Here is a 22,267-nt window from a genome sequence, read left to right as displayed (position 1 = left end):
CACGCCTATTAAATGCATATGAGAGTAAAAGGGATATGACCCTATACGATACAATTCAGGGGTATATATGTATGAAGCAACAGAAATAATTGACAGAGCTCATGCAGTGACCAACCGAAGTCATGTCACCTTTTCCACTTGGTTCATTGATGACTTTTTCGGAATGAACGCGGTACTAGAGGGTCTTGGTCTTCGCCGATCTTCTTTCACACGAAGACCTCGACTGAGGCCTCCTCCGAGCCCACGCGCGAGGGACGCGAATGGTGATTCATGCCAAGGTCCAAGGAGGTCGTCTTCATGCTGGTCCACACTAGTGGACAACTCGCTCGGTCGTGCTGGCAGCTCAGACCGTTTGAGACGGGTGCTTGTTGGTGAAATATCCCTCTCATGCGCTGGAGTTGACGGTTCCAACGGTGTCGGGACATCTGTGCCAGTATGCTCAGAGCAATGACACCCGCAGCCGCTAGGACAAAGCTGGGGTTCCTGCTCCTCATTAATCCCGTTCACTGGGATGTCACTTCCATCCCGCTGTGCCACAGATAAAGACACCGAGAACCAACTCTTGTGGCAGTCAAAGCAGGTAACGTGGCCGCACCTTAGGCATGGGACAAGCATTCCTTCAACCACTTCGCCGCATATCACGCAAGGAAGCTTGAGAAACAATGGTCGAAGCGGTTTGCAATTCTGGCAGGTAACAGTTGCAGGACCCATGTTCAGGTGGTTCTTGGAGTTTTCCTCAATAGCGGTGGGCGCAAAGATAGACATCTGAAGGGCTTGGCCGCATTTGATGCAGTGCCGCTGAAGGCCAAGTCCCCGATCTTCCCTATCAACGTCTATAAGTCGGGCGTCCTTGTGGCTACGACTCGGAACGATCAATGACGCATCCATGTTGTTGTGGCTCCTTTTCCGTGAGCGTAGTTCATCAGAGCGACCCCCGCCTGTTCCGATTTTGAGTACTTCGCTGTGCTGCACTGGAAAACCCCAGATCGAAAGCAAATGAGCGTACGCCATGCGGTAGGCTTTGTACAGCCCTTCTTTATGCGGGTCAAGCATTGGGGTCTGATTGCTTCTTCCGCCGTCAAACTCATCCTGATTTTTCAAGACGACCTTGAATTTCGCCTGCGGTTTCGGATTCTCTTGAGGCCTCTCGCTCTCGGTGTCAGAGTGGGGTTGAGATGTAGGCGCAGCCGAGGTCGTGAGATAGTCGGGAACTGCCGTCGCAGGCTTGCCAGAAAAAGCACTGGTAATCAGACTGCCACTAGGACTTTGTTTTTTCTGGCCCGAGGGAATTGCAGTGGGGGAGGCTGACGAAGGGCCAAAGGTGAAAGACCGCGAGAAGGAAGAGGCCAGGGCGGAACCAAATCCTGACCCGCTTCGTGGCTGGGACTGCTGATCGGGAGAAGCGGCTATCGAAACATTGTGGCTCACAGTCTTCCTTTCTGCATTTAGCGCACCTACGCGAGATGCCAACGGCGGAGTGGTGCCAGTTGAATATGGCGGCGTAGAGTCCACACGCCAGATCTCGGAAGATGATCGCCCAGAGCTTTGGGTGATCGGTGTTGGATGGCCTTCCTTCGGTGTGGACGCAAGAGGCGTCACGGCCTGTGACTTGTTCTGACTGGCTGCCTGAGTAGGAAAGATATCCAGAGAAAATGATTGCCGCCCCATCCGATTTGATACCGGTTCATTATCCTGGGTTGCTTCGTTTGAGATCTCTTCGCTTTTTGGTTGTTGAAGCACGCAGGAGAGCATTGCAATCATCTGCACATCACCAATCCTTTCGAAATGATCAAACAGAGACGGTATTAGCCAACGGCCACCATAGGGGTGATCTCCCCATTGGGTGGCGCTGTTTGCTAACTCCTTACGGCTCTGCTCCTGATTACTCAGATCGAAGCTCAAGTCCACTGCACTGTCCTTCCGCTGTATATCCGAGGGTCGTTCGGTCATGCTCTGATTATGCAAAATCAGCTTGACCAGGCCCCAGATCCGAGCTAGTTCATGATAGCCCAGATCTAGGGCTGCCGAAGCATTGTGAGCACATACATCGGTAACCTTGCCACAGATGCGATATCTTTGGGCCAATTCACGCTTTGCTGGTAGCAGATCGCTGAAATCATGTATAGATATTATATTTTGCGCAGACTCGGACGACTTCGCAGTCATCGCCCCAGCAGTTGATCGCTGCGAGTGGTCGGTAGACCTGGGACGGTAAATACCCAAACTTCCAGCGCTGCGCCATGCTTGAGATGTTGGGAATCGTGTTTGCAAGCCCGACAACATGTCTGACGAACCTGACGAACTTGAAGTCTCAGCATCCGAATCATCGGAATATTCCGAGGTACCATCATCCGTGCTCGCCAGTGTGCCACTGATTTTCGGTCCGGGGGAGCCTGTCTGGATACGACCGAATCCTTCAAAGACTTTATCTGCTCTTGATAGTCTCGACATCTCTTTGAGTCCCAAATTCTCGATCAAGTTTGATGACTTGTCCTTCTTATTAGGAAAGAAACACACTAGTCGGCCATCATTGGCCCAGAGCGCACCGCATGCCTTGGCCACGGGAACCATCACATTAGCATTATTAACCGGACGAAGTAGTTCAGAACTCATGCCCAGTTCTTGACTCTGGGACATTCCCACTTCATCTTCATCGCTGGATTCGTCGTCTCCTATGTCGCCATTTATAGGAGACTTGATTATCTCGCCTGTCTCGCCCAGTACGTGAGCTATGCTCTCCTCTAGGCTGCTTTCCCCTAAAAGGTAACGGACAACGCCTTCGAGACAGCCTCTCTTATGAGACAAATATGTTTCCGCGATCGTTCTCACCTCGCTTATCAGCTTATCAGCAAGCTGGTCGGTGACAGCGGCAGTCCGCTGCACGCTGAAAGTCGGCATTGAAGTCTTGGGATAGTCAACTGGGAATTTGATGTCCACTTTGAGAAACAGAGAATCACCCTCCGCACCCCATGGCCCATGCAGGGATATTGTTGCTTTTCGCTGCCTAACATCCACGGATTCAAAAGCAACCTTGGTGAACTTCTCTCCAACATGTGTTATCTCGTCTCCCAGGGTTTCAATATCCCATCCCGAGATCTTCACACCACGCATCCAGGATATGGGGTTTGTATCAGCCCGGAAGTTCGACCTTCTTTGCATACCGACTCTAGAGTCTGCGTTGCCTCCTTGAGTCCATGGGCGGGAGTAAGGAACAGATATTGTATTAATACCGATACCACCAGCAAGCTTAGGGTTCGGTGATAGAACAGAATCGGGTTCGCCATACCCATCATCGCCCGTTGCGTCGCGGAAAGTCTTGTAGACAGCGCCTTGCCGTGTGACGTTCAACGTGGAAACGAAAGACTTCCCTCTCTCGTAGCCGACACGTTGGAGAATATCTGGATCCACTCGATGTAGCCGAAGCTCCCTATCGGTGCCCCACGACACAAGCTGAAACTCCCTGTAATCGATTCCATCCGCCACACCTCCACGTGCTCTCCAAAGGAATTCCTTCACTTGGCCTTTATGTCCCGGAAAACTGTGCACCAGTGGGAGGTTCTCTGTGAGGTTGGTACCGTCTCCAGCCCTGCGACTATATAGATGAAGGTCGCTGTTGCCCCTCTGCGGCATAGCCAAAACTCCCCATCCGAATGGGGTATTGCGTGCCCGCCATACTGGGAATGGAGTGGTTATGACCTTCTCGGGTACTTCGTCGTCTACCGTGTAGTCCCAAAATTTGATTGTTTTATCCAAAGAACATGTTACCAAAGCTCCTGGCCTGACTCTGTTCCAGTCTACCCCGTAAATCTTGGTATCATGAGCCTCAATGGATTTGATCGGGTAGGCTCCCATTCTCGTATCCCATATTCGAAGAAATTTGTCATGAGAACTGGCGATGACATTTGGGTCCTGTCTGTTCCATTTGACTTGCGTTGCACCAGCGAACCAGTCGGAGAATGAGATGGCAGGCCTGGAAGGGGTTCGCAGATCCCAGCAATTAACAAAACTGTCCACCGCACACGTTGCCAAAAGGTCGGGGTGGTGAGCGGAGAAATTGATATCCGTGATAGCTCGCGTATGAGCATGCAGGACGTGTTCGATAGAATTCTCTCCCGTCTGCATTGCCAGATTCCATACCAAGGCCTTCTGGTTGGAAGTGCTCACCACCCAATAGTCCCGCGCAGCGAAAGGAGACCACTGGACGTCTGCGACTTCCCATGGCGTGTGATGAGGAAGATACCGAGGAGGAGAATACGGGGAATCCAAGTCAATGACATGCAGGCCTTCCTTCGAAGCCAACACAACATCTCTTCCACATGGAGATATGGACATGGAACCGACGGGCTGCTCCACATGAAACGAACTGTCTTCCCCAAAAGTGGGACTTTCGAAGGCCGAAGCCAAGGGCCTGGGCTCCATTATGTCGACTATTGCTGCAACCAGAGGGATCGGTCGTTCCAAAGCGCTTCCTAAACCGTGCAGTCTCGCGTCCACCTCGGACGTGAGCTAGAAGTGGAAATCAAAAGATCGCACGAGGACAGGATGAGCGGTAGGGACATCTGAGGTGCTCTCATCTCGGAAGAACTTGGCAATTGGCCACCAACTGATTATGGGAGAGACGACCGTGTGAGACTATTTATTGCGCGTATTATCTGAGGCCCACTTTTTCGAAAGCTTGAACGACCCCAAGGTGTTTGGAAACTGGTTGGTGTTCGCGACTGCCTCAGCTGCTGGGCTGTGGTCAATTCGCCGTGAGCATGCGTCTGCACTTTATAATAAGGGTGTCTGACGTACCTTAGAAAATTAAGAGTTTGTGAGAGTGGAAGGCTGGGGCCTGCAGCATGGCAGTATTATTAGTCTGTACGAAGTAGCTCTGTGCAGGATGCAGAGTGCAGGGCCCAACTCCTTCCTTATCTCCGCAATTATTATTCAGTAGTTGTGGAGAAAGCAGCGCCATATTGGTAATGACTAAGCAAAGGACTGCGCAGGTTGTCTTTATGGGCTACCGTGCCACATCAACAGGGAAGCATCTAATCGAGAAGGCGGTCACACCTCGGCAGGTAAATGCCCCTCGGACGGTTACGTCGGTTTCTAATTTCTTCTACTGGGGATACTCCGACCCAAGTATCTGATTCCTTGGTGTTTTGGTCACTTGCTCACTGGCTCATTGCACATTTCTTGGGTCTTATCCCAAATTTCTCTCTTTATCAGCCGCTAGAACTAAAACTGAAGTCCAATAGACCTGTCAACCTTACCTTGGATATCAGAAAGAGCGGAAACTCGGATCGCGATAAGCATTTCCTTTTTTGTGGTCCATCATGGCCCTGCCAAAGCGAATTGTAAAGGAGACCGAGCGCCTTATGGCAGAGCCGTGAGTTATAAATTATCTCCGGAGGATAAGTCATTATCGACTGACGCCTTTTCTCTTTAAGGGTCCCCGGCATCAACGCTGTGCCTCATGAAGACAACCTTCGATACTTCGACGTGTCGATCCACGGACCTGCTCAGTCGCCGTACGAAGGTTAGACGCCGTTAAAAATCATCGTGGGAAAATAGCGGTTTTCTAATAGTATAAACAGGAGGCATTTTTCGTCTTGAGCTCTTTCTGCCGGAGGATTATCCTATGACCCCGCCAAAGATCCGTTTCTTGACCAAGATCTACCATCCCAACATTGACCGCCTTGGACGCATTTGCTTGGATGTTTTGAAGAGTACGTCGTTCTGTTTTCTTTGGAGATAGCGCACTGGCTAATAGTATATCAGACAACTGGTCCCCTGCTTTACAAATCCGCACAATTCTCCTCTCAATCCAGGCCTTGCTTGGAGCTCCTAACCCTGATGACCCGCTCGCCAATGACGTTGCCCAGCGTTGGAAGGAGGATGAGCAAGCTGCGATACAAACTGCAAAGGAATGGACGAGGACTCATGCAATGACTTAGATTCTGGGACATCCCAGTCAATTTGCTATGACGAATATGAGAGCGAGACTGCTGTTACGTGACCATGAAGAAAATATCACGCAAGCCCAAGCCCTGGTGGCTCTCATGTGGTTCCAACCATCCCGTATAACATACCGCTATGCCTTTCATGTGGGACGAGTCTCCTTGGTGTCCTCTCCCTTTGTTGTTTCTCCTCCCTCTCCTTGCTGAAACGCAGCGCGTTTTTGTGGCTATGACAATCTTCGGCTTCAAGCTGCTGACTTACACATTGGCATGTCTGTCATCTCACAACTACACCATGCTGCCTAGACCTTCCTATATAGAACTGTCTGCCCCCAAAATGTGAACTTAGCGAATATCGAGTTCAAATTAGTGCTTTGTGTCTTCTCTMACGACTATTTACCGCTTTTCGCTTCTGCCCTGGGAGTTGGATACCACCACGTACTTGAGCGAATTACCCACCGAGTCGCCAGTTAGTTGAGAAAGGCAGCGACGTCGTAATTGTTCGCAATAAGATGGGGTGACTTTAATCCTCCCTCTTAGTGCTGTAAGGAGTGAGATTACACTACAAGGTAGCATAATCATCAAAATTTATGGATATGGCATACGTGCACAAAGGCTGAGAGACCAACACCAGATAATGAAAAGTAATTTGATGTTCAAGAGTCGAAAGCTGCTCCGGATGAAGACCTCGTGAATAAAAGTCTGTGAATTTCTGCCACTGTTGACTACCCTGTAGGTCGTGTAGAACATTCACTTCCCTCTGTTGGCCGGATAGAAAACAACTTATATCCGATAGGCTGTTGGTAAACAGTATAGCCTCAGATTGCTTCACAAGCCTTTGTAGTCTACTGTGTTTAGGGAGTACTCCATTAAGACATTGGTAATGTGAGTTTCTGAATAGCAGTCATAGGGATTGTGGTGAGAATAGGCAGCTTGATACTCAGACCCATCTCTCCTAAAGGACTGTCTTTCATCGATACTGACACTGCGCATTTGACCATGGGTCCGGACACTCACGTTGGTGATCGCAAGGCTCTCAAGCAGCGTTCAAAAAAGATGAACGCCGAGAGACTAAGATACCAACGAACACAAAGCGAATATTTCCCTCTCACTGACAGTCTCATCGTCCCCAAGAGTCGTGTCGCTCGTGCTTTGGATACTTGTATCAGGTATTTTGCAGACAACAACCCCTGTCGTATTTCCTCCCGCTCATAATTCCGTTGTTAGCAATCTCAAGAACTCAGGGAAGCAGCTCAAACTCAGAAGGTCTCGCTCCTTCGAGCCTGAGAGCGGCATCTCGTCTCGCGACGTTACCCATCCCGCATCTGATCTACCCGCAGTGCCCAACCTGAAGGATCTGCCTGAGAAGGTGAGAAAGCGAGTGGAAAGTTCATCGCAGTTGATAAACAAGGCAAGTATCTCACTGCCTCTGCTCGGTTGCCCAGAAACTGCAAGTCAGCTAAACTGAGAGTCAAACAGAAGGATCTTGATAGAGCATCCCCAAAGGAAAGTTCTTTCAGAAGAAAGTTCAGCAGAACGATGACTGGTGACTCTGTCAAGAAAGCCAGCAGCATGGACAGAAAGAGCTGGCAAACCCAGTCCTCCTCTGCAGGTAGTGGAGGAAAGACTCGCTCTGTCCGCTCCGCCTCGGTCACGGCGACTGATAAAGATCTGGTTGAAGGAGATACCGCAGCACCTATTGAAGGAGACCTCGAGAAGCTCAAGATTTCTGAGGGCCTGAAGAGAGAGGGAAAGCCTGCTGCTATCACTACCGCGCAGCCAATGGTCGTCAAGTGCCTCAGATCCCCTGGTGGTAAGAGTTATTGAAATTCCAGTTTAGACTTTCGATGAGCATGATGCTGATTCATACTTAAACAGATTATGTGTTCTTTGATCTGGAGACTCCCGGAGAGAAGAGAAACGCGAACAGCGACTCCAGCCCAGGTCTTTCCCCCAAGGCCAAAGGGGCCGAAGGTGAATCTGCGGAGGACCAGTCTGTTGAGGACGAATCTGGTGAGCACAAGATGTCCGAGGACTAGTGTCGATTTTGCTGACCAGCTCAGGCAAAGCTGCGAACGACCAGGATCCAAGAAGCATTCTCGAAAAAAGAGTAAGTACTGTTATCCTGTCAATTGGTTCACGATACTTCGATATAGCTAACGCAGTGACAGCTCGATGCAATCCGTCACATCGTGAATAACATATTCCAGGGACAGTCGGACGAGAATACCAAGTCTGGAAAGGCTCCGCAAAATGCCAAAAAATGGGACACAAAGAACATGAAGTGCGTCAAGTGCTTCGGAGACTGCCCAGTCTGCGGCAAAGCATGCTGCATCTTCGACATTGCTCGCCGCACCGCTGCCGAGGCAGATCCAACCCCCGAACATGCTGAAGCCGCAAACCAGATCCTTAAGCTCATCCAGAGTCTGGGCAACAGCATCTTGGAGGCGAGCACCTACTCCCTGTGCACCACGCCCGGAGGCTGCGGACGGTACGTCTGCTCCGACTGCTGGGGTATCTGTCCGGTCGAGCTATGCCGCGACGTCCAGTGCAAGGTAAGAAATGGCATATGCCTTTGCTCTCCTTGTCAACTGCACAATGAATGAATGTTAACGGCCACTTCTCTGCCTAGGACTGCAAGGAAGATCCCTGGGCTGCGTGCGACTGGCATGATTACTGATGCTGTCCCTGAGACTACTCGACGCAAAGTCCTTCTGACAATGCAGATTCAATTGCAAGGGAAAGTTGGTCTCTAGCTATCATATCACTCGAGCATCGATTGAGATGATCTCCTTTGAGACATCTTTGGCATGAGAGCATGAAATATGGGTATGATGGGAAAAAGCCCAAAAAAAAGTGGAAAAAAGGGAAAATACGAAAAAAAAAGGATTATGAACTACATTACGAACACAGAGAAAGAGCCAACAGATAACAATTCCCTTGCAATGATTTCCTTCTTTGATGTTATCGTAGTCGCAGTAGAAGTATGGGAGACGAAGTTGTAAGGCGGCCGCCCAAGGGCAGACGAGGTCACGTGTCGCACTTTAGCGAGGCTCCGCACCGCACCACAATTGTGTCAGTCTCACGAACAGCTCGCCGCAGCGACCGATTCGACTTTACCACCCAACGCCAACCGACAAAACCTCGTCTCGACCGGCTGCGCATCTCCAACATTCAAGATGCGTACCTACGACGATTCTTTCAGCGGCCAGAAGATCTACCCTGGAAAGGTGCGTTTTGTCCCTTCCGGAGTCATCAATCATCCAGCAATTTCCGCCCCGATTCTCTACGAGCGCAGCGCCGATTCATGAAAATGTCCCACAAAACTTCTTCTCTGGATATGGGTTAACATAGTGTTGGATTTTCAAATTATAGGGTAAGCTGTACGTCCGTGGCGACAGCAAGATCTTCCGCTTCCAGAATGGAAAGTCCGAGTCCCTGTTCCTCCAGCGCAAGAACCCTCGCCGGATAGCCTGGACTGTCCTCTACCGCCGTCAGCACAAGAAGGGTATCTCTGAAGTCAGTACTACCGATTTCCTTTGAATGATTTGTCGCGGAAGATCTCGTGATTGGTTCGAAGCAGGAGAGTGGGCAATGGAGCTTTTATACGTTGGGGAGGCATGGAAGAACCGTTGAATGGGTGGACAAATGGGGCTTGGAACAATCACGAGTGACGCGATATGAGATATGGAAGAGCAATTGCTGACGGGGTGTTTTTCACCATGAACAGGAAGTTGCCAAGAAGCGCACCCGCCGTGTCGTCAAGCACCAGCGTGCCATCGTCGGTGCCTCCCTTGATGTGATCAAGGAGCGCCGCAGCATGCGCCCTGAGGCTCGTGCCGCCGCCCGCCAGCAGGCTATCAAGGAGGCCAAGGAGAAGAAGGCCGCTTCCGAGAGCCGCAAGAAGGCTGAGAAGGCCAAGACCGCCGCCACCGCCGCCAAGGGCACTGCTCAGCGCATCCAGAGCAAGCAGGGTGCTAAGGGTTCTGCTCCCAAGGTCGCCGCCAAGTCTCGTTAAACGGATTGAAGGCGGTTCGGCTTGGGCTGGGGAGTAGATAGGAAGATCCTTGTGGTTGGACTTTGGGAGGTTTCCGGAGCTGGAATTTTGTTTCCCTCGCAAAATCCTAACAACAACAAACAGGCGTGCGAGCGATGGGCTCTTGCGGATGAGACAACCGCATGGTGTTCAGATAGGCTTTGTCATTTTCGCGCCATGGTAACTACCAGGAATGGAAAAATGGATGTTATAATGAAGCCCTTGTTCTTTTTTTGACAGACCTTCCTCTCCTGCTTGTAGATTCTGGATCCTTCTCCTGCATATACAACCCATGTTGCGAGTTAATATAAGCCTAGAACACTTTGCTCTGCACCAGACTATCTTAATTGGCTCTATCGGCGATACGTGGTAGAGAGGTAGATGTACTAGGTAATCCACATCCACTGAGGAGAGTGACGATATCAGAGCTCTCAAATCGTACTTGAACCTGTACTGTCCAGATCTCTGGAATCAAGACCATGATAGGCTCAGGAAGAGCACTTCAGTTGCATCATAGTTCTGAGTTCTATACTATAGTGCGGATTGCTTATCTTGCTGCAGCGGATAATGTAATTACAATACAGTATCTAAAGGACTTACTAGCTGATTATTGAGTAGTAGGGCTCAAACCTAAACCATTCCATTTTAGGCAACGATACTGGCTGAATACTCACCCCATATCTGCGTACAGCATCAACAAGCATAGAAAAGACGAAGCTGACATAGACCTAGCAGTCCATGAATACCCAGTAATGTATCGATTAACCTTCAAAGGCAGAGCTAGCCGCGGGACAACTTGAAATCCAATTTAGCGACAGGTTCGAAAGTCTTTCTGCCTGAGGCACCAAACAAATGGGGTTGACTAATCCCGGGTCGCCATCTCGCTTACGGAGCAGCCTAGCGCGCTTTGCCCACAAGAGTCGATCGAATCCCACCCGCTCCAGAGAAGCCCCGAAAGAGTTCAACCTCAGTCAACTTACCATCTCGATCCGACAAGCTACACATCACCAGCAGCCATGGGTAAGGTTCACGGCTCTCTCGCCCGTGCGGGTAAGGTCAAGTCTGCGACTCCTAAGGTGAGTTTGTCTTGTTCTTCTTTAAATGAAGTTTTGATCTCCGCGGTCCTGTTGGGAAAGGTTTATCGTCGCCACCGGAAGAGGAGGGATTTTGAGGAAGATTTTTGCAGCGGTTCGACATGCAGAAATGGGCGGAGAGGATATATGCGAAGATGATTTGATGAACCGATGGTTTTCCAGGGAGATATTTGCTGAATCAGAGTGCTGATGGGTTATGTTCTACTGTACAGGTCGAGAAGCAAGAGAAGAAGAAGGAGCCCAAGGGCCGTGCTCTGAAGCGCCTCAAGTACACCCGCCGTTTCGTCAACGTTACCATGACCGGTGGCAAGCGGAAGGTACGTTGATATCCAGCTCGATAGAAGGATGCATATATGCTCTTGCACGGGGAAGTTCGGGGGTTGTTCTCAGGAGATCCCCATTCTCCGTCTGGCAGCAGATTTTGCAGGAGGTCCTTAGCATCAAAAGGCATCAGACACTGACAAGGGCATTCATTACAGATGAACCCCAACCCCACTTCCTAAATTGCCCGCGTCTTTTCCGGCGGAGGAAATTAGGTGATGAGAAAGGGGGATCCGACGACGATCATCGAACATAAAATCGCCATCATCATCTAGTCGGCGGTTATACTGGACAAGTGACATTCTGGCCTACCTTCAGTTATGGTACTTATACGGGAACAACCAACGGACGACGACCTGACTCTAGTGGAAGGAAACTGGGTTCATGAATAGAATATGGGCTTGCAACAATCGTCATATGGGGTTAAAGCATTGTTTGGGAAATAAAAAAACTTCTTCATTCTTGCAAACATGTTTTTCTTGTCAAGCATCAACCCCATCAAATGCTCAAACAACGGATGATGGTGCACTGCTTCTGGCTGCAGTGGCTTTCTGCGCCTTGTGTTTCGTGGCGGATATGAATATCTGCATTCCGTCAATTGATTCGTCGCGGTCTTTCTCGATCAATCTACCTCTTTTCACTGCGTCGGATTCGCTCCTTTCCGCTTTCATGATTATGCTTGTTGTACTACTTCTATGATCGTAAATTGATGCGCTTTGTTTTCTTTCGAAGTCGTCCTGAGCCATGCTCAACGGTCATGACATAGTCGTAGTGCCAGGCTTGTTGCATCTAACAAAGTAGTGTTAATAGGGGTGCTTCTCACAACAGCGGTGTATTATACTAGTAGTTTGTCTAGCATACGTGAATGAAGCTCTATCAGGGGGTTCAACTCTAACTAATGATGTACCTGAATGACAGAAAACGTAGGGCTCAGAACCCAAGTGTCGCTCAAACGGTTCGTCACGAAGGTGATAGCATGACTCTGTGCTCAGCATCTCAAGCATTCGCTTCTAGCTCGAACGGTTTCAGAGCAGGAGTCTTCAGTCTCACGGTGCATGGCACAAGCAGTCCGTTCGAGAGAGATGTTCATCGTAGATCGTTGACGCTGAAACAACGACGAAGTATGCCGCCGTGAGATCCTTGATGTCAGTCCACCCTCTGCCTCTATAGAAAACAGATCAGCGCCGAAATACCCCGAACCCAGCGAATCTAATAACACTGCCCAGCTGAATCCCGGAACTCGACTGAACTCAGTAGTAGTGCGCCATCTCCAACCCAGCACGCTTAAACCCACACTTGATATAGAATCCCTCGTTCACCTCCGAGCAATCCAGAATCGACTGTCCAGCGTCAGCCCCAATTGTCCCCATCCCAAAGAGCCCCAAGAAGACAGGAGACAGAACATACCTTGTAGCAACCGACCTTCTCAGCAACATAATCCAACGCCTGAATAATCCTCAGCCCCAGCTTCTTCCCCTGCTGCCCCTTCTCAACAGCAATATCCTCAATATGCCCCACCATACCCAGCGAATGGATGAACTTCCGCTCGACGATCAGACTTCCTGTGCCGACGATGCGGCCCTCCCCATCGCACACAACGAGGAGGAAGTACTCGTCGTTCCGCGCGCGGATCCACTCGTACCGACTGTTCCACTGCTCCTCGGTGATGTCGCCGACTGTCGTCAGCACGCGGAGGACGTCGAGGTAGCCTCTCTTGTAATCGGAGCGACACACCGGGCGGATGGTGTAGTCTGCGGGAAGGACGGCGAGGACTTCGGGTGAGATGAGCGAGGGGGAGAAGAGGGGGGTGTCCTCGTCTGAGGTGGGGGTGTCGACGGACTTGGTGACCGGGACTGTGGTCGTTGTTGGAGTAATGGTGGTGCTGCTCATTTTGGTATTGATTCGGCCGGAGATTGTGCAATTGAGTATAGATGAGGAGAAGAAGGTCAGGAAGGTTGCTTTAGTGACGGTGGGTTTGTTGTGCTTTGTCAAAGTTCGGCGGGGGTGTTGATCACAGAACTATGGGGTGTTGATTCGCACTCGGGAGTAAGGTACCAAGGAGTTAATGGGTGAGGGAGACAAGGGATGTGTATGGGACTTTTTCAGAGACGGCAATTGCGACGATAACTCAGGAATTGAAACGAATGGGAGTAATGTTGTAGACAAGTCGTCAGTTCCTGAGCGCGGAAGAGCATAAATAAAGGGCGGTCCGTGGTTGAGGCTTGGATGCATCTGAAACAATTCTGCTACTATAAATACTCCTGACGGATGGCGAATCTTGTTCAGCTCTAGACTACAAGTGCCTATCCACTGCATTATCTGAAGGTTCAAGTCCTTTTTCCCCATTTTAGACTAAAACAAGAGCACTGAAATTGTCTGAACCTTTTTGTTGATATTCAGCTTTTCAAGACTAGCCAGGGTTCTGATCGTTCTATGCATAGGCACCCAAAGCGCGCCCCAAGACCTCGCCAGAAATACTCATTCTAGCAGTAAAGAGACTGTATTGTTAGTAATTTTACGAGGGTGGTGAATCAATTGGAATAAATAGTACAATGGATTTCCAGTAATACAAATATAATGAACCGCTACCTTTACAGCGCTCTAACCAAGACCTTAAACGATAGCTCCGGCCATCCTCAGCAAATACTTTTCATACCTCTATTTCTTCTCCTTGGGGCTCAGCATCAGCTCGGGGCGAACATGCTTATCGAAGTCCTCCTCGCTCAGAGCCTTGAGCTCCATGGCACTCTCCTTAAGGGTGATGCCCTTCTTGTGAGCGTTCTTGGCGACCTTGGAGGCCATGTCGTAACCGATGACGGGGTTCAGGCAGGTAACAAGCATCAAACTAGAACAGGTTAGCGCTTCAGGTATAATGATTTGTGAAAGATTGTAAACATACCTCTCGTGGAGGAGAGTGTTGATTCTGGGCTCGTTAGCCTCGAGACCCTCAACAAGGTGCTTCTCGAAGCTCTTCATGCCATCGGAGAGAATGCGCACGCTGTGGAGCAAGTTGCGGATCATCAGAGGCTTGAAGACGTTGAGTTCGAACTGGCCGTTCATGCCACCAACGGTAGCGGCAACGTGGTTGCCCATGACCTGGGAGCAGATCATGGTAAGAGACTCGCACTGCGTGGGGTTGACCTTGCCAGGCATGATCGAGGAGCCGGGCTCGTTCTCGGGGAGAATGAGCTCGCCAAGACCGCAGCGAGGTCCAGATCCGAGGTAACGGATATCCTGCGCGATCTTGAAGAGGGAGCAAGCCAAGGTGTTCAGGGAGCCGGAGGCCTCAACGATGGAGTCGTGGGCGGCAAGAACCTCGAACTTGTTGGGGGCGGTCTTGAACTCGGTGCCGGTCAGCTTGGTAACCTCTTCGGCAATACCCTCAGCGAAACCCTTGAAGGTGTTCAGACCAGTTCCGACGGCGGTACCACCCTGGGCAAGGTAGCGGAGGTGGGGGAGGGAAGCCTCAACGCGCTCGATGTTGCGGTCCAGCTGAGCGACATAGCCAGAGAACTCCTGGCCGAGAGTCAGGGGGGTTGCATCCTGCAGATGTGTACGTCCGATCTTGATGATCTTGTCGAACTTCTCGACCTTCTTCTGGAGAGCGTTGCGAAGGCTGCGCAGGGAAGGCAGCAGGGTGTTCTCGAGCTCGAGGACGGCAGCGATATGCATGGCAGTGGGGAAAGAGTCGTTCGAAGAGGCAGACATGTTGACGTGGTCGTTGGGGTGGACAGGCTTCTTGGTGCCCATAGTACCGCCAAGGATCTCAATGGCACGGTTGGAGATGACCTCGTTGGCGTTCATGTTGGACTGGGTGCCTGAACCGGTTTGCCAGACAACCAGAGGGAAATGGTCCATCAGCTTGCCCTCGGCGACCTCAGCAGCAGCCTGCTTGATGGCCTCACCGATCTTGGGGTCTAGGATATGCATGAGCATTTTCTCCGTCAAATGTTTTTCGCCGAAGAGAAGAAAGCTTACCAAGACCATAGCGCATGTTGACCTCAGCAGCAGCACCCTTCAGGATACCGAAGGCMTTGACCACGGGCGCCGGCATGCGGTCCTGGGGCTGGTTGATGTCGAAGTTGGTCAGGGAGCTATCCTCATCCGAATCAGCAATTTGTGATAACCCTTCGCCAGACACTGCTGGTGTTTGGAATGCCATTGTTCTCGAACGCTTACCGCTGGGTCTGGGCTCCCCAGTACTTGTCCGCAGGGACCTAGAAGACAGCCGCATTAGAACTGGGACTGAGGAAAGGATCTGTCTGCCACCCACCTGAATTTCGCCAAAGGCATCAGATTCGGTTCGCGTAGCAGAAGCCTAGAGGACGATTAGCACCATGATTCACAAATATTCCACTGACTGCGATCGCAAACTCCTGCGGACGCAGGGATAACGAGAATTCGTAAGGCCAGCTTTTCATCCATCAGGAAAACACCGCGCACTCACCATCCTGACGGTTGTGCCAAAAGCTCTCTTGTTGGAGATGGATTGAATGGACTGAAGGCGGGGGAATTGAAGAAGAGAACGGGTATTGGAGCTCAGTGCCCGACGGCTACTGAACGAAGCGGGGGAGCGGGCAGCGAAAGCCAGAGCGTTGCGGGCAGCTGCGGGGGCGTTCATTGAGGTGGTACGAGACGCTGCATGTGTCAATGAGGCCATCGAGCGCACCGCGGCTCGGGACGAGTTCGATGATGAAGTCAGCATATTGGCCGATGCCGAAGATGTTGATTTTCTTCAATTGGGTGGCTGTGAGGCTAAGAGGAGAGGAAAAAGGGAAGCGAAGAAAGCGAAAGGAAGAAGAAAACGAGTAAAACGAGACTATTAAAACAGAGCTTCTGCCAGTTTCCGTCCGGCCGCCGTTTTCTGCGCTTTTGTTTCTTCTCTAGAGGCATCTCAACAATTTCCGAGCTTCTCTGCCGAAAACACCCGGTCCGGTATTCCAGAAACACAATACAACTTGACAATCTTCCCAAATTTCAACAGATTCGCCGGTCATATTGGTACTGTATTGTAACGATCATCATCGGATAAACCATGATCCTTCTTCGTCAACAGTCTGGGGAAACGAACAACACTGGCGTCATAAATAAACACTCTTATTATCTTGAAGTTGAATATCCTTCAACTACACCAAAAGCTCCCTCCGCAGCGTGGCTATCACTTTCTCGTTATACGCCCTCCCCGACTCCAAAATTCCATCCAATAGTGGAAAGATATGAGGTGCTCCGATAGCACGGATCAGGTCCACACGAACTCCGGCATCCTTCAATTTGGCAGCATAAGCCTCGCCTTCATCCCGAAGAGGGTCCATCTCTGCTGTATACACCAAAGCAGGTGCTAAATCTCTAAAATTAGGAGCCAGCATAGGAGAGATTTTCCAGTCCTAACTCCTAGGTCAGCATCCCAAACAAACAGCGTATCCGAGCGGATACCTACCTCCTCGGATCTGGGAGGTCGAGGGTTCCCAAGAAAGTGCCTATGGAAGTATGCCATTCGTGCTGCTGGGAGCGCCGCCGTAAACTCCATTTCTCGGTATGACTCGTATGGGCAATTCTCACGGTCAAAGTGTCCGTCCGGCGTGAAGACACTGTGCAAGTCACAGGCTGGCGCAGTCAATAGTTGCAAGCGCAATTGGATGTTGGCATCACGGCAGAGATGCGCAAGAACGGCCGACAGGTGCCCTCCTGCAGAGACACCACCAACTGCCATTCGATCCGGATCGATATTGAATTCGTGTGCTTTCTGCAATCTAATCTGAGACGGCTGTCAGGACCATGATTTCAAATTTCAATATTGTGCAGTGAGGGGATTGGTAACCAAATCACTAACCCAGTTGAATGCTGCCCAGCAATCCTCGACAGGAATTGGGTACTTGTGCTCAGGTGCCAGTCGGTAATCCACGTCAAAAGCCACCAAATGTCCATCGAGGCCATGTACGAGGCGTTTGCAGAAATCATGATCGACGGAGAGGTCACCAAACACCCAGCCGCCTCCATGGAAGTTGACATATGCTGCTCTTTTCTTTACATTGCCCTGGTCATCGGACACTGAAGCAGGTTCAAAGATCCGGATAGTGATTTCTCCTCCCTTAACGGGGCATTTCTGCTCGATGATGCGGAACACATCTGGGCCGGCTGCGCGACCATAGGCAATGGCGTACTTTGCGGGATTTTTTCGAAAATCTTCGATGGGTACCTCGTGAGTGTGTAGCCGTCCGGCATTATATTTGTTATAGTATTCCACGTAGACCGGGTCGAAACGAGGGAGTAGTTCGGGAGGAATAGCATTGTGAAGTGGCTGATGAATGGTCCGCGGTCGAAGAGCATGCAGCTCCTTGTCTCCGGCTGATGGAGAGTCTGTCATTGTAGAAGAGCAGTGTTGATGTTTATACTTTTGCTTTAATTGTGGTGATAAATACAGATGTGCTATTGAACAAACCAGTAGAGGAGTATAAAAGGACAGGGAAGGCTTCTCCAAACCCCTCACGACCCCTCTTTTATACAGTCGGCTTATCATTTCATTTCATTCTCTCGGACTTTGTATCTATTTATCTATGTCTTGATGGCAATCTTCCATATATCAACCGTCAGCATGGCAAATGCTGAGATGTCCCCTATCTACCTCACGGGGAATATATAGTCGTGTCCATTGTCTCGGATACAGCGAGTTCTTACTGGCGATGCACTCAAGCCAACCACACGACCTGGGACCATTTGTCTACCACGTCTGATCTTCAATGGCATCTTCGCAAAGAATCCCGAGATAGCCTTATCTGTTTCTGCAGGTTCTACTATACGATACGTCGTGACCCACTCTTTCATACTAAAGCTATTTGCCGTTCGGCTTTGTAAGTTCATCAAGCGGCGGAACGTGAGGAGGGAAAAAAAGAAGCGCGGTGAAAAGCCGCGGAAACCAAAAGACTGCCCGATATCGGGGTCCTCGAACATTTATGCGAACAGATCCACTGACGGACGATCTATGCTCAATTGCGCATTATTATCACTTTTGTACTTCAGTCTGCATCATTCTCGCGCATCAGACCGCTTCTTATCGTCTGCATATTCCAATTGTCGCAAAGATACTATAAATTACCTCACATTCCTTCTAGCGCAATCGCGATTTAGCTAATTTTCCACGACCATGTCTGTCCTCACTACTCTGGCACCCGTTCCACCGGATGAGATCTTCGCGTTGAATCGCGCATATGCCACGGATCCTTTCCCGCAAAAAGTCAGCCTGGGAGTCGGCGTCTACCGTACTGACGACGGGAAGCCATGGCCCCTTCCATGCGTGCGTGAAGCCGAGAAGCAATTGCACGCCGAAGACAGCCTTTCCAGACACGAGTACACCGCCATTGAAGGCGACATTCCCTTCCTCGAGCTGGCTCGGGACGTAATGTTTGGATTCGATGGCAAGAACGCAGCGGAGAAGCACAAGAGTCGCATTGGCTCCGTCCAGACCGTCGCAGGCACCGGCGCAAACCACCTCGGAGCCCTGTTTCTGGCAACCCACATGAAGCCCAAGAACGTCTGGCTCTCCAACCCGTCCTGGGCCAACCACATGACCATCTGGGAAATCGCAGGCGTCCCCCGCAAGACCTACCCTTACTACAACCCCGCGACCCGCTCCTTCGACTTCGACGGCATGATGGCGACCCTGGAGGCCGAGGCGCAGCAAGGCGACGTTATCCTCCTCCACGCCTGCGCGCACAACCCCACCGGTCTTGACCCCAATAAGGAGCAATGGAAGGCCATTGCCGACCTCTGCGAGCGCAAGAAGATCTTCCCCTTCTTTGACTCGGCCTACCAGGGTTTCGCGTCGGGGTCCCTCGAGGAGGACGCCTGGGCGGTGCGGTACTTCCTCAACGAGAAGCCCGGCATGGAGATGTGCGTTGCGCAGAGCTTTTCCAAGAACTTCGGGCTCTACGGACAGCGCGTAGGCGCATTCCACTACGTCTTGCCCCAAGGCAGCGACAGTCTCCGCGACACCGTCGTCGTTAATCTGTGCCATTTGATCCGGGGCGAGTACTCCATGGGTCCCACGGCGGGCTGCAACATCGTGAAGAAGGTCCTGACGAACGAGGAGCTCACCGCACAGTGGCACGAGGACCTCAAAGTAATGAGCTCGCGCATCCGCTCTATGAGAAAGGCTCTCTATGACGAGCTCCTGCGGCTGCAGACCCCGGGGTCCTGGAAACACATCATCGAACAGGTATTGCTTCCTCCCGTCTCTTACCTTCAACAAACCCACGGCCAGTCGCTTATGCACGAGTGCTAACCGCTCATCTAGAATGGAATGTTCTCCTACACCGGCCTCACCCCCGCGCAGGTTTATTCCCTCAAGGACAAGTACCACATCTACCTGCTCAAGTCCGGCAGAGCTTCCATCAGCGGCTGTAAGCAAGCCAATTTCTTCTTTACATCACCAGTTGAATTCGAACTAACCTTTTTGCTATCCAGTGAGTCAAAAGAATGTCGCCTACGTCGCCCAGGCCATCGACGACGTCGTGCGGAACGTCTAGACCTGCATACCGCATCGGAAAGAGAAGTCTTACCATGCATTCAATTGCGTTGATTGCGCCTAGATGCGTAGATTAAAATACAGACGGAGCGATGTTTCAAGGTCCCGGTGACTAGAGCTACACTACATCTTGCATTTCGTCGCCTTTGCCCTTTTACATACACTTAGATTCATGGAGCATGTATGATACGATATGAATGGAGCTAACGAGATTTACGAGTATTGCTTAGCGGATCCGCGCTTCCTTTCTTCAATCATTCAGAGCAGAGGTTGGAGTGAGTCATACGGCATTAATATTGGCTATATACTGTACAACGAAGTAAAATGCATCAAATAATGGCAGAACATACATTCGGAAATAAAAGTGGTCAAGTGAAGATGAAGAGGAATGCAGAATCGAGTGCCGTCAACTTTGCGCTGTTGCCACAATGGTATAGTAATGCACGGGACAAGTACGCACACGCAGACATCGTTCAGCACGAAGCATTAGGGATGCAAAACGCGGCCATCACAGAGAAATCTCGCTAAAGTCCCCCTCGCCTTCCTTCCCCTTGCCCTTCACGTCACTGTCGTTTGTCGTTGGTTCTTCCTGTTCCTGCTCTTCTTCTGCCTGTTCGTGTGCGGTTTCATCTTCATCCTTTTCGTCGTGTTTTTCCTCCCTCTGTTCCTCATTTTCTGCAGGAGATGCAACTTCCGCCGGGCTGGTAGACTCACGTTTGCCGTTCAGTGTGGGTTCAGCACCTGCAGCATCATCCTTCGGAGGAGGCGGCGGCGGCAAGTCCTCTTCATCCGACGAGACCTCTCTTTCATCCGCTCGAGGCTGGCCACTCATATCCGCGCCGGGGAAGGGAGTCACGGGTGGCTCCCCCACGCTCAATTCCCTCTGGTGTGCAGGTTGAGGGTGGAGGCTCAGTCTACTCTGAGCCTGGGATTGGGGCTGAGATTGAGACTGAGTCTGAGACTGAGTCTGAGATGGCGCATTGGTGGCCATTGACACGGAGGATCTGGTATGTTGATGTGTTGAGGCGTGAATGGGGCCGAGCTGTCTTGCCTTGGGGTCTGCGTTCAGGTAGTAGCCCCGGACTCCAACGATGGTGCCCTCCGCCTCGCAGGCATCCACCCACTCCGGAACCACGACGGGAATGTTCATCTCTACCGCTTTCTCCCATAGCGGGCCTCTGCCTTCTGTACATACAAAGTGAGTGGTATCAATGCGCACTGTGTCAATCAGCTTGCCGCCGATACGTTCCAATGCCCCGGCGAGCGCTTCCTTCTGCTGTTCTGGGAGGATGCCAGGGGTAACCGTGATACCGGATAGATCGGTCATCTTGTGCGTCCGACATGTCAGCTTCTCCGATTGGTATGTCCCGGCCGTTGTGCGTAGGACGAGGTGGAAGGAATATTCCGTGTCGATCGCCAGACCGCTGATCTTGGTGCTTCGTGTCTCGAGTGGCCTGGGTATCGAGCCAGCTTTCGAGCCATTACGGTAGAGAGAAAGCGACTTGAGCGATGCCGTGGCCAGGTCGATTGGATCCCATTCTAGGACTAGGGAGGTTTGTGTTGCGTTACGGAGCCGGAGGACAGGCGGGGCGGGGGTCTTGACGCCGTAGGTGTTGAGAATTCGCTTCTGTAGCGCCTGGAAGGCTGAAGTGCTCGCAGCTTCGGCGGCGTGGTTGCGCGATACTGTGATATCGACAATGCTGCCGGATGTGATGTTGTTCGGGAGGAGGACGGAGGGGAATTCGATCTGTAGATTGCCCAGATTAGCAGCTGTGAATCTTCCAATGGCCTCTTACAAGTGAGGCACTAATCCTGCGACTCAAGGGAGGATTTCGAGATTGTGGAAGAGGCGCATGTTCTAGTCCGGTGACAATCATTATGCTGGGAGAGGGGGAGCTTACGAGTCGGTTGTCCTGCGTTAAGAGTACAGCGACTCCTGCGTCTACCTTGCCTACTGTCAAGGAGACCAACATTTTGAGAACTAGAACGGCAAACCAGGAGCTATCAGGGATGGCGCAATTGATTTCGTGCAGCAGCCGATAGATTCAAGCGGAAGAAGGGGAAAAGAAGTGGATGCCTGGCCGTTGTTGACTTGGTTATGGAGATGATCGAGCCCCATTAATTTAGTTGTCAACACGCCAAGAAGGCACGGCCTGCGCGGCCCAGACTGGGGTCGGGAATGCCATTTTCAGGAACTGAACAAGATCGATTATTACGACTTCAATTTTGAAGATTATTGGGTCGCATGCTTCGCATCTCCCCAATTTTACGTCGTTTTTTAGATATCGGCTGCTGCCAAAGCCCTAGTAATGCCAGTGCATATGTACGATCTCATAGCACATGAGCGAGAGCG

General features: G+C 51.0%; 10 protein-coding genes across 10 annotated transcripts; 5 read left to right on the top strand and 5 right to left on the bottom strand.

Annotated features, from left to right (window-relative positions):
* Positions 1 to 120: 120 nt before the first annotated feature.
* Positions 121 to 4,419, bottom strand: Asppvi_009150 (Mtc5p; the record flags this gene model as incomplete). Its single annotated transcript, XM_043305008.1, has 1 exon — positions 121 to 4,419. One exon carries the CDS (start codon positions 4,417 to 4,419, stop codon positions 121 to 123), a length of 4,299 nt encoding a protein of 1,432 aa, XP_043160943.1.
* Positions 4,420 to 5,318: 899 nt separating this feature from the next.
* Positions 5,319 to 5,939, top strand: Asppvi_009149 (E2 ubiquitin-conjugating protein UBC13; the record flags this gene model as incomplete). Its single annotated transcript, XM_043305007.1, has 4 exons — positions 5,319 to 5,371; positions 5,433 to 5,521; positions 5,580 to 5,711; positions 5,764 to 5,939. The coding sequence occupies 4 exons, from the start codon at positions 5,319 to 5,321 to the stop codon at positions 5,937 to 5,939; spliced, it is 450 nt and encodes a 149-aa protein (XP_043160942.1).
* A 1,002-nt stretch (positions 5,940 to 6,941) lies between these two features.
* On the top strand, positions 6,942 to 8,622 carry Asppvi_009148 (uncharacterized protein; the record flags this gene model as incomplete). The annotated part of the gene is made up of 7 exons (XM_043305006.1): positions 6,942 to 7,111; positions 7,170 to 7,311; positions 7,422 to 7,755; positions 7,821 to 7,955; positions 8,006 to 8,052; positions 8,114 to 8,497; positions 8,575 to 8,622. The coding sequence occupies 7 exons, from the start codon at positions 6,942 to 6,944 to the stop codon at positions 8,620 to 8,622; spliced, it is 1,260 nt and encodes a 419-aa protein (XP_043160941.1).
* Positions 8,623 to 9,121: 499 nt separating this feature from the next.
* Asppvi_009147 (60S ribosomal protein eL24) lies at positions 9,122 to 9,960 on the top strand (the record flags this gene model as incomplete). Its single annotated transcript, XM_043305005.1, has 3 exons — positions 9,122 to 9,172; positions 9,318 to 9,461; positions 9,673 to 9,960. The coding sequence occupies 3 exons, from the start codon at positions 9,122 to 9,124 to the stop codon at positions 9,958 to 9,960; spliced, it is 483 nt and encodes a 160-aa protein (XP_043160940.1).
* Positions 9,961 to 10,994: 1,034 nt separating this feature from the next.
* Asppvi_009146 (40S ribosomal protein eS30) lies at positions 10,995 to 11,398 on the top strand (the record flags this gene model as incomplete). The annotated part of the gene is made up of 2 exons (XM_043305004.1): positions 10,995 to 11,054; positions 11,285 to 11,398. The coding sequence occupies 2 exons, from the start codon at positions 10,995 to 10,997 to the stop codon at positions 11,396 to 11,398; spliced, it is 174 nt and encodes a 57-aa protein (XP_043160939.1).
* A 1,245-nt stretch (positions 11,399 to 12,643) lies between these two features.
* On the bottom strand, positions 12,644 to 13,283 carry gup1 (glucosamine 6-phosphate N-acetyltransferase; the record flags this gene model as incomplete). Its single annotated transcript, XM_043305003.1, has 2 exons — positions 12,644 to 12,733; positions 12,801 to 13,283. 2 exons carry the CDS (start codon positions 13,281 to 13,283, stop codon positions 12,644 to 12,646), a joined length of 573 nt encoding a protein of 190 aa, XP_043160938.1.
* A 768-nt stretch (positions 13,284 to 14,051) lies between these two features.
* Positions 14,052 to 16,098, bottom strand: Asppvi_009144 (class II fumarate hydratase; the record flags this gene model as incomplete). Its single annotated transcript, XM_043305002.1, has 6 exons — positions 14,052 to 14,238; positions 14,293 to 15,310; positions 15,372 to 15,487; positions 15,573 to 15,610; positions 15,667 to 15,711; positions 15,841 to 16,098. 6 exons carry the CDS (start codon positions 16,096 to 16,098, stop codon positions 14,052 to 14,054), a joined length of 1,662 nt encoding a protein of 553 aa, XP_043160937.1.
* Positions 16,099 to 16,519: 421 nt separating this feature from the next.
* Asppvi_009143 (alpha/beta hydrolase) lies at positions 16,520 to 17,757 on the bottom strand (the record flags this gene model as incomplete). Its single annotated transcript, XM_043305001.1, has 3 exons — positions 16,520 to 16,777; positions 16,831 to 17,148; positions 17,224 to 17,757. The coding sequence occupies 3 exons, from the start codon at positions 17,755 to 17,757 to the stop codon at positions 16,520 to 16,522; spliced, it is 1,110 nt and encodes a 369-aa protein (XP_043160936.1).
* A 777-nt stretch (positions 17,758 to 18,534) lies between these two features.
* Positions 18,535 to 19,915, top strand: Asppvi_009142 (putative aspartate transaminase; the record flags this gene model as incomplete). The annotated part of the gene is made up of 3 exons (XM_043305000.1): positions 18,535 to 19,605; positions 19,684 to 19,789; positions 19,854 to 19,915. 3 exons carry the CDS (start codon positions 18,535 to 18,537, stop codon positions 19,913 to 19,915), a joined length of 1,239 nt encoding a protein of 412 aa, XP_043160935.1.
* Positions 19,916 to 20,422: 507 nt separating this feature from the next.
* Asppvi_009141 (putative chitin biosynthesis protein (Chs5)) lies at positions 20,423 to 21,887 on the bottom strand (the record flags this gene model as incomplete). Its single annotated transcript, XM_043304999.1, has 2 exons — positions 20,423 to 21,661; positions 21,816 to 21,887. The coding sequence occupies 2 exons, from the start codon at positions 21,885 to 21,887 to the stop codon at positions 20,423 to 20,425; spliced, it is 1,311 nt and encodes a 436-aa protein (XP_043160934.1).
* Between the last annotated feature and the right edge of the window lie 380 nt (positions 21,888 to 22,267).

This window comes from Aspergillus pseudoviridinutans (assembly GCF_018340605.1).
Source record: "Aspergillus pseudoviridinutans IFM 55266 DNA, scaffold_6, whole genome shotgun sequence".
Lineage (NCBI taxonomy): Eukaryota > Fungi > Ascomycota > Eurotiomycetes > Eurotiales > Aspergillaceae > Aspergillus > Aspergillus pseudoviridinutans.
Note: the sequence above shows the minus strand (reverse complement) of the source record. Positions and strands in the feature narration are given on the sequence as shown.